The sequence below is a fragment of the Felis catus genome, chromosome B3, assembly GCF_018350175.1.
Source record: "Felis catus isolate Fca126 chromosome B3, F.catus_Fca126_mat1.0, whole genome shotgun sequence".
NCBI lineage: Eukaryota > Metazoa > Chordata > Mammalia > Carnivora > Felidae > Felis > Felis catus.
Window position 1 is genome coordinate 70,596,968 of NC_058373.1, and position 10,552 is coordinate 70,607,519.

A 10,552-nucleotide genomic window follows, 5' to 3' on the forward strand; every position below is an offset into this window, starting at 1 on the left:
CGTCATGATCTCACGGTTGGTGAGTTCAAGTCCCACATCAGGTGAGCTCGAGCCCCACATCACGTGAGTTCCAGCACTGCATCTAGTGAGCATGAGTCCTGCTTTGGGTGAGCATGAGCCCTGCTTCAGGTAAGCCCCCACTTCTTTCTTTGTCTCTCAAAAAATAAATTAATTTAATTTAAAAAAATCATACAATATGTCTGGCTCCTTTCACTTAGGATGATGTTTACAAGGTTCATTTATGTTATAGAGAATATCAGTACTTAATTCTTTTTTAGGGCTGAATAGCATTCCATCATTTGGATGTAAAATATTTGCTTTGTCCATTCAACAGTTGGACATTTAAATTGTTTCTGGTTTGTGGTATTGTTAGTAATGCTGTAACAGTCATCTTTTTTGAGAGAGAGACAGAGCGCGAGTGGGGGAAGGGCAGAGAGAGAGGGAGACACAGAATCAGAAGCAGGCTCCAGGCTCTGAGCTGTCAGCACAGAGCGTTGACATGTGGGGCTCAAACCCACAAATCATGAGATCATGACCTGAGCCGAAGTCAGAGGCTTAACTGAGTGAGCCACCCATGTGCCCCAACAGTCATGATCCTTATGTGAACCTGTTTTCACTTCCCTAGGGTATATCCCCATAGGTTGAATTGCTGGGTCATAAGTTAACTCTAAATTTAACATTTTGAGGAACTGTCAGACTATTTTCCAAAGAGGCTTCATGTTGCGACCGGTGCAACAAACACCGAGATCAGGGTCCTGAGGGTAGGGGAATGTAAGAAAAAAAGAAGAGAAGCCAGTTTGGCAACAGGAGGGTCTCCTGGGCTGATGGCCCAAGTGACGGCTTTATTGTTGCTATACACAATCTTTTATATCAAGACTCTTATGGATCAGGTCATTCTAAGAATAAACAGGTTTCACATGATCACTGCCAGCCAAAACATTTAGTTCTGTGTACCTTGTGAACTTTCTAAACGGGTCACAACAAGACCTTGTTGATAGATGGCTAGCAAAACACAGTTCCCATGTTTGTTTCTATTTGACCCGGGGTAGAAAAAGGGGGGTAACATTACTGCCAACACCCACAGACCACAGGCTTCACGAATTAGCTTTCTCAGCCTTGACAAGGCTTTCGTATGCCTTTGCAAGTGGGAGAATGGGAGGGGGAACCACCGGATTGGCTGAGTCAACAGGGAGCTGTTGCTCCACCAGGTCTCAGCCTGGCACCGGGGTCTGGCCTCCCACAGCTACAACAGTTTTATATGATACTAGCAATGTATGTAATGTAGATTTTAGCCTTCTATGTATTCTCACCAGTATTTGTTATTTTTACTTTTTTGACTTTAGTGATCCTGGTAGGTGTGAAGTGGTATGTACCTTTTTGTTTTAATTAGTGTTTTCCCTAATGATATTGGTCATTTTTTATGTGCTTATTTTGGCCATCTGTTTGTCTTTAGAGAAATATATATTCAAATCCTCTGAACATTTTTAAATTGGGTTTTCTTTTTATTCTTGATTTGTAGAAGGTATTAATATATTTTGGATATAAGTCCCTATTCAGATATATAATTTAAAATTAATTTCTCCCAATCTGTAGGCTGTCTTTTTTTACTTTTTTGAATGTGTCTTTTGACGTTTTGACTTTTAAGTAAGTCCCGTTTAACTACTTTTTTCATCTGTCACTTGTGCTTTTGGTTTCAAACATAAGAAACCTTTGTCTAATCTATGGTCACAAAAATTACTCCTCTGGATATTTATAGTATTATTTTTCAATGCAGATTATTTTTATGACTTTTGAATTTATTTGGACATTTTAATAGGAAAGTGTTAAGACTGAAATCACATGTGAGTCCTAAATGACTACTTTGAAGTAAAAGCTCCCCAGACATTTCTTGGCATGTTCAGGTGTGTTTCACAGTTTACACGGCCATAGAAGTCACTGCATAATCATTTATTCCTTGTTTTGCAATCTTGGTATTCTTGAATAGATAATGTCATATCACACATTTTCAAGTGAAACCTATTTGATTATATCTTTCAGTTTGTAAAATCTTGATATCTTTTAAAACTAAATTATTTTCATGATTTATTGTCAATACTTCTCAGAGACATATGAAGCATTGATTCAGGATAAGAGTAAAGGATGAGAAATAAATTGCTGAAAAAAAGAAATGGAAAAATAGGCCAATTGTGGAATACAGCATGATAGGAAAGATGGAATTGATAGAATTATTATAATAATTATAGTGAGATATACTAATAATTTTGTTCTTTAAATATAAAGAAAATAAGAGATGGGTTTTAAAAAGGCTTATTGTGGGGCGCCTGGGTGGTGCAGTCGGTTAAGCATCCGACTTTAGCCAGGTCACGATCTCGCGGCCCATGAGTTCGAGCCCCGCGTCGGGCTCTGGGCTGATGGCTCGGAGCCTGGAGCCTGTTTCCGATTCTGTGTCTCCCTCTCTCTCTCTCTGCCCCTCCTCCATTCATGCTCTGTCTCTCTCTGTCCCACAAATAAATGTTGAAAAAAAAATTAAAAAAAAAATAAATAAAAAGGCTTATTGTGTTTAAACTATTGGTGATGTTTTAAAAGTTTTCATTTTTTTTGCTTCCATTGCTATATGATGAATAATTTTCACACTTTCAGATATAACTGTTTCAAAAACATGTTCTAATGATTTGATACAATTTGTCATCCTTTATTTTTTAGCATTAGTATTAGAAAGCTTTTTTAAAATTGTGATATATTGGTATAATTAAATGTTGTAATAGGAGCATTTGATGGTGGCCATCTTGCAGAATATCACATGCTTATTACTGTTTGAAGCGAAGGAATTAAAGCAGCTATTCACTCAGACACCATTCCTTGGGATAAAGAGATAATGACTGCATAGACTTAGACTTTTTTTTTTCTTTAATTTTAGAGAGAGTTCGTGAGCGGGGGAGAGGGGCAGAGTGGGAGAGAGAATCTTAAGCAGGGCCCACACTCAGCATGGAGTCCAATGCAGGACTTCAGCGCATGCCCCTCAAATCATGGCTTGAGCCATAATCAAGAGTCAGACACTCAACCAACTGAGCCACCAGGGTGCTCCCCCCATCAACTTTTGTATGACAGCCATACCTCAATAAAACTGTTTTTGAAAAAAGAAGACAAAGGAAAATAAGATTGTGCACACATAGCATCCTGAAAAGGGTATGTCTAACATTTTTAGGCTGTGACATTATGCTAATTTCTTATTCCACATTACTTTATAGAATCTTTATTTTTTCCTGAAATATAATTGGTACACAGTATTACATTAGTTTCAGCTGTACAGTAAGGTACTTGACTTTGTCCATCTAACTTATGTCATTCAGCATAACACCCTCTAGTCCATTCAGTTGCCACAAATGGTAAGATCCCATTATTTTTTATGACTGTTTAATATTCCATTATACTGTTTTATATATATATTACCACTGTATGTATGTGTTTGTACATGTGTATATCACCCTTTTTTATCCATCTACCCATGAACACTTAGGTTGCTTCCATATCTTGGCTCTTGTAAATAATGCTGCAATAAACATAGGGTTGCACGTATCTTTTTCAATTAGTGTTTTCAGGGTTTTTTGGTGTGGCAGTAAGGGGGTGTGAATATCCAGTGATGGAATTACTGGATCCTATGATCCTATGGTATTTATTTTGTTAATTTCTGAGGATACTCCATACTTTTTCCACATTGACTACACCAACGTACATCCCTACCAGCAGTTCCCAAGTGTTCCTTTTTCTCTACAACCTCACCAACACTTGTTATTTTCTTTCTGATTCTAGCAGTTCTGGCAGTAATGTGATCTGAGGTGATATCTCGTTGTGGCTTTGATTTGCATTTCCCTGATGATTGGTGATGTGGGAATCTTTTCATGTTTCTGTTGACCATCTGTACATATTCTTTGGAAAAATATGTATTCTGGCCCTCCATTTCTAGTGGGATTATTTGGGGGTTTTTTGGGTGGTCAGTTGTATAAATTTTCATATACTTTGGATATTAACTCCTTATCAGCTCTATCATTTGCAAATGTCTTCTCCCATTTAGTAGGTTGCATTTTTGCATTGTTGATTGTTTCCTTTGCTGAGAAAAGCTTTTTTATTTAGGTGTATTTTTTCTTTTGTTTCCTTTGCCTGAGGGTATCTATCTAGAAAAATACTGCTATGGCAAATGGGAGAGAGATTAGTGCCAGTGTTTTCTTCTAGGATTTTTATGGTTTTAGGTCTCATATGTAGGTCTTAAATCCATTTGAAGTTTATTTTTGTGTATAAGAAAGGCATCTAATTTCATTCTTTTGCAAGCAGCTGTCCAGTTTTCCCAGAACCATTTATTGAAGAGACTGTTTCTCCCCAGTATATTCTTGCCTCCTTGGTCATAGATTAATTTACTATACAAGCATGGATTTATTTCTGAGCTCTCTACCCTGTTTCCTTGATCTACGTGTCGTGTGTGTTTGTGTGTGTGTGTGCGCGCGCGCGCACGCGTGCGTGCATGTGCCAATACCATACTGGTTTGATTAATACAGCTTTGTAGTATATCTTGAAATCTGGAGTTGTGATCCTCCAGCTTTTATCTTCTTTCTTGAAATTGCTTTGCTTATTCAAGGTCCTTTTTAGTTCCATGCAAACTTTAGTATTTTTCTATTTCTATGAAAAATGCTGATAGGGATTGCATTGAATCTGTAGATTGCTTTGGGTAGTATGGACATTTTAACAGTATTCTCCAAATCCATGAACATAGAATGTCTTTCCATTTGTTTGTGTCATCTTCAATTTATTTCATCAGTGTTTTATAGTTTTTGGAGTACAGGTATTTTACTTCCTTGGTTAAGTTTATTTCTAGGTATTTATTCTTTTTAATGCAGTTGTAAATGGAATTGTTTTCTTAATTTTCTGCTACTTTGTTACTACTGTATAGAAATGCAACCAATTTTGTGTATAATTTTGTATCCTGAAACTTTATTGAATGAAATACTTATAATAGTTTTTTGGTGTAGTCTTTAGTATTTTCTATGTATAACATCCTTTCATTTGCAGATAGTGACAGTTTAGCTTTCTTACCAATATGATTGCCTCTTTTTTTTTCTTGTCTGTTTGCTGTGAAATAGGGCTTCCAGTACTATGATGAATAAAAGTGGTGAAAGAAAATGTCCTTGTCTTGTTCCTGATCTGAGAGGAAAACTCTCAGTTCAGTATTGAGTATGATAATAGCTATGGGTTTTTCATTATGGCCTTTATTATGTTGAGGTATATTCCCTCTAAATCCACTTTATTGAGTGTTTTTATCATGAATGGATGTTCTACTTAGTCATATGTTTTTTCTGCCTCTATTGAGATGATCATATGATTCATATCCTTCCTTTTATGATACAGTATATTACATTTATTTATAATACAATCCAAATTCTTCTTGCATCCCCAGAATAAATCCTGCCTGATAATGGTGAATTATTTTTTTAATGTATTGTTGGATTTGGTTTGCTAATATTTTGTTGAGGATTTTTGCATCTGTATTAATGAGGGTTTTGGCTTGTAGTTTTCTTTTTTTTTGTGGTGTCTATGTCTAGTTTGTCCTTGTAGGATGTGTTGTAATTGAAAGCTCTCCTCCTTATGTTTTTTTTGGAATAGTTTGAGGAGAATAGGTATTAACTCTTATTTTTTTATTATTATTTTTTAATTCCGGTATAATTAACAGTGTTATATTCGTTTCAGGTCTACAATATAGTGGTTCCACATTCTATACATTTCTGTGATTAGTGTACTCTTAATCTTCTTCACCTGTTTCACCAATTACCACCCCCTCCCCCCACCTATCCTCTGGTAATCATTGGTTCGTTTCCTATATTTAAGAGTCTGGGGGTTTTTTTTTGTCTCTTTTTTTTTCTTTGATCATTTGTTTCCTAAATTCCACATATGAGTGAAATCATATGGTATTTGTCTTTTTTGGCTGACTTATTTCACTTAATATATACACTGTAGATCCATCTATGTTGCTGCAAATGACAAGATTTCATTTTTTATAGCTGAATAATATTCCATTGTGTATATATACATACCACTTCTTCTTTATTCATTTATCGATAGATGGACACTTGGGTTGGTTCTATAATTTGTCTATTGTAAATAATGCTGCAATAAAGGTGGGGGTGCATATGTCCTTTTGAATTAGTGTTTTTATTTTCTTTGGATAAATACCCAGTAGTAGAATTACTGGATCATATGGTAATTCTATTTTTAATTTTTTGAGAAACCTGCATATTATTGTTTACAGTGCCTGCACCAATTTGCATTCCCAGCAACAGTACATGAGGGTACCTTTTTCTGCTACTTCATTATTAGTGTATAGAAATGCAATGGATTTCTGCATATTGGTTTTGTATCCTGCAACCTTACTGAGTTCATTTATCAGTTCTAGTAGAATTCTGGTGGAGTCTTTAGGTTTGTTATAGATAGTGTCATGTCATGTCAAGTAGTGACAGTTTACCTTCTTCCTTGCCTCTTTGGGTGCCTTTTCTTTCTTTTTCTTGTCTGATTGCTGTGGCCAGGACTTTCAGTAATGTGTTGAATAAAAGTGGTGAAAGCAAGCATTCTTGTCTTGTTCCTGATCTTAGAGGAAGGGCTCTCAGTTTTTCACCATTGAGTATGATGTTTTTCATATATGGTCTGTGGGTTTTTCATATATGGTCTTTATTATGTTGAAGTATGTTCCCACTAAACCTACTTTGTTGAGGGTTTTTTTCTATCATGAATGGATGTTGTACTTATCCAGTGCTTTTTCTGCATCTCTTGAAATGATCATATGGTTTTAATTCTTTTTCTTGTTGATATGACGTATTATGTATTAACTATTCTTTGAATATTTGATAGAATTTACCTGTGAATCCATCCAGTCCTGGGCTTTTATTTGTTGGTAATCTTTTGATTGTGGATTTCATTTTGTAGTAGTAATTGGTATGTTCAGGTTTTCAATTTCTTCCTGACTCTGTTTTGGAAGATATTTTTAAGATGTTGGATTATGTTTTTAGGAATGTATCCTTTCATTCTAGTTTGTCCAATTCATTGGCATATGATTTTTGATAGTATTCTCATATAATCCTTTGATTTGTATAGTATCAGTTGATACTACTCTTTATTTCTGATTTTATTTATATGTGTCCTGTGTTTTTTCCTGATGATTCTGGCTATACAGTTAGCAATTTTGTTTATCTTTTCAAAGAACTAACTCTTAGTTTCATTGAAATTTTCTAATTTTTTTTAGTCTCTTTCATTTATTTCCATTCTAATCTTTCTTATTTCCTTTATTCTGCTAACTTTGGTCTTTTTTTTTTAATTTTTTTAATGTTTGTTTATTTTTGAGACAGAGTGTGAGTGGGGGAGGGGCAGAGAGAGAGGGAGACACAGAATTTGAAGCAAGCTCCAGGCTCTTAGCTGCCAGCACAGAGCCCAATGCGGGGCTTGAATCTGCAAATTGTGAAATCATGACCTGAGCTGAAGTCAGACGCTTAACTGACTGAGCCACCCAGGCATCCCTAACTTTGGTTTTTGTTTGTTGTTTTTCTCTTCTCTTAGGTGTAAAGTTAGATTATTTGGCATTTTTCTTATTTCTAGATATAGCCCTGTATCTCTGTAAATATCCCTTTTAGAATTGCTTTTAAGCCTTTATGTCCACAATAAATTAACATCCTCTGACTCAAAAGTTAGAACTTATTTTCTCTCAGTAATAGCAATTATAAAATCCCTTTAGGAGATTCTAAGGATTGGAATCTAGAAAACAGGTAACATTATAACAGATTGTGAGAACACAGTAGAAAAAAATAGGAAAAACCTCAATGCAATAAGAGTAAAAGCCTAAAATAACCTATAATGAGCAATCATAGAAAATCTTATTTTCATAAGTGGTCATGGAAGAATAAGTTCATGGCTACCCTGAAGTTCTTGAAATAGGGTTCTGTCATTTTCTAGACCTGAATTACACAATATAAAAATAAAATTTTAATTAAGTACACATAGAAAAATGATTATTCCTACCAGCTCTTAATATATAAAACTACTTTATCTGAGAAGAAAAGAATCATGAAGTTTCAGGCTCCCATCATCATGATGACAAGTGGTAGAGAATTTTAACACATCTCTGATATTTTATCACTATTAAACAGAAATTAACACAATACAAAACACTCTCATGAATAAATTTATTCAGTGAGTTGCTTTCTGTGACTAATATATATTAAACAGCACCATTGAAGAAAGATTTGTGAAAGTGTTGACTATAAATGCCTTTGCTGGATAGCCTTGCTATTTTACATGTTACTGTTCCATTAACACCAATCATAGAATTGTCTTCCTGTGCTGTTACTTACATAGTACTGTGTGAAATGCATTCTTATCTAGGTTTATTCATAAATAAATAAATAAATAAATAAATAAATAAATAAATAAATAAATAAATAAATAAATAAATCTATTATCTCTGTTGTACAGAGGTATATATCTAGTATAACTCCAAAATTGGCATCTGAGCAGTACTGTTTTGAGAGGGAGTACAGCTTATTTATCCTATATGAGTAAATGCCATTTCTCAATGTATTCGAAGGTTATATATTAAATTAAAAAGTTTTAATCAAAAACTAGGAAATAGAAACAAAAAATCACACAATAAAGGAAGAGAATTTAAATATCAGTAAGGTCCATTATCTGGCTTTTTGTTCTTATCATTATTCTTTCATTCAAGTTAACCCTTCCCCTGGTCAAAATGATCTGCTTGAACATCATAGGGATTCCGTTTGTAATTGTCAAGAGAGGAGGCTACAGTAGATACAGTTGTGAAGTTTACTTTGTTTCCAGAAAAAGAACATTTCTTATGGCTGCAGAAACCTGGCCAGACTTCAGATACCGACTCTTCAGTTTTAACATGGCTGCCTTCACTTCTTTGTTCCTTAGAGTGTAGATAATTGGGTTTAAAATAGGAGTAAAGATTGTGTAGAACACAGCAAGGACTTTGTCAACAGAATAACTGCTGAAGGGCCACACATAGATGAAGATGCATGGTCCAAAGAATAGGGTGACCACAGTGATATGGGCAGTCAACGTGGAACGGGCCTTTGCCATGCTAGCAGAGGAGCGTTTCCTGACTGTGATAAGTATCACAGTGTAGGAGACAACCAAGAGGAGAAAGGAACTCATAGAAAGAAAGCCACTGTCTGCAACTATAAGTAGGCTGACAACATAAGTGTCAATGCATGCCAGCTTGGTCACTAAAGGGAGGTCACAGAAAAAACTATCTACCTGATTAGGGCCACAAAAAGGCAAGTTAATTGTAAATGCCAACTGGCTAGTAGTATGGATAAAACCCACAAGCCAGGAGATGAGAACAAGAATAATACACACACGGCGACTCATGATTGTCATGTAGTGGAGAGGTTTGCATATAGCAACATAACGGTCATAAGCCATGGATACAAGGAGCACCATTTCACTGCCAGTGAAAAGGTGAACAAAGAAAATCTGGGCCAAACAGGCATCAAAAGAAATAGTCTTCTGCTCAACCAGAAAGTCTGCAATCATTTTGGGTGTAGCAAAAGAGGCAACACATATATCTACAAAAGAGAGGTTTGCAAGCAGGAAGTACATGGGGGTGTGAAGGTGAGAATCTGAGGTTACAGTGAGGATGATAAGAAAGTTTCCCAGCAGTATTGCTAGGTAAAGTAGTGAAAATATGACAAACAAGAAAGGTTGGAGCTCCTGGGAATTAGAGAGTCCCAGCAACACAAACTCTGTCACCCGGGAATGATTTGTCTCATTCATTGACTTAGCAGGAACTTATGTTGCTACCTGAATAGAAGAGAGACAGAGATCAATCAGTGGGTTGCATTTCCCCGTTCTGCTCCCTTCCTTAGGGATTCAAATTTCGACTTATGTTTATATATCTGAATTTTCATATATCATTTCATAATTAAAAATTATATAGATAGCATAACAGCAATACTAAAGAGGGATGGAGGAGAGAGTCATTGAGAGGATGTTTGACATTGGTATATTCAGTTACATGAATTTGAGGAATGTAGTTTACTTTACAAATGAAATTGGAAATCTGAAATGTTTTTCTTGATATTATAGAAATCCAATCTAGGAAACTACAGAAACAAAATCTGAATCTTTTTTTTCCTACAATGAATGATATAACCATTTTTTAAATGACTGACACAGAGGAAGATAATTTCACAATGTTGACCCCAAAAGTTAGACACAAAGCCCGTGTACTGTATGAACCTATTTAAATAAAGTTAAAAAATAGGCTAAACTTATCTATGGTATTAAAAAAGCTCCTGTGGTCATTATCCTGGAAGGGAATAGGGACAGGAAGATGACGGGAAGGGCTTCTGAAGTGCTGGTAATGTTCTGTCTTGAGGTGAAAATGTTTGCTTTGTGAAAACTTACAAGATATGAAATTCTCTTTGGTGTACTTTTGTGCTTATTTTATTAATAAAAAATAAACCAGGAGATAAAGAGACACCATTACATTTGTGTA

The 10,552-nt window shown here is 35.3% G+C and overlaps 1 protein-coding gene across 1 annotated transcript; it reads right to left on the bottom strand.

The window, feature by feature from the left end:
- Positions 1 to 8,853: 8,853 nt before the first annotated feature.
- Positions 8,854 to 9,828, bottom strand: LOC101097811 (olfactory receptor 4K15). The gene has a single exon (XM_003987367.3). The coding sequence runs from the start codon at positions 9,826 to 9,828 to the stop codon at positions 8,854 to 8,856; it is 975 nt and encodes a 324-aa protein (XP_003987416.1).
- Positions 9,829 to 10,552: the final 724 nt, after the last annotated feature.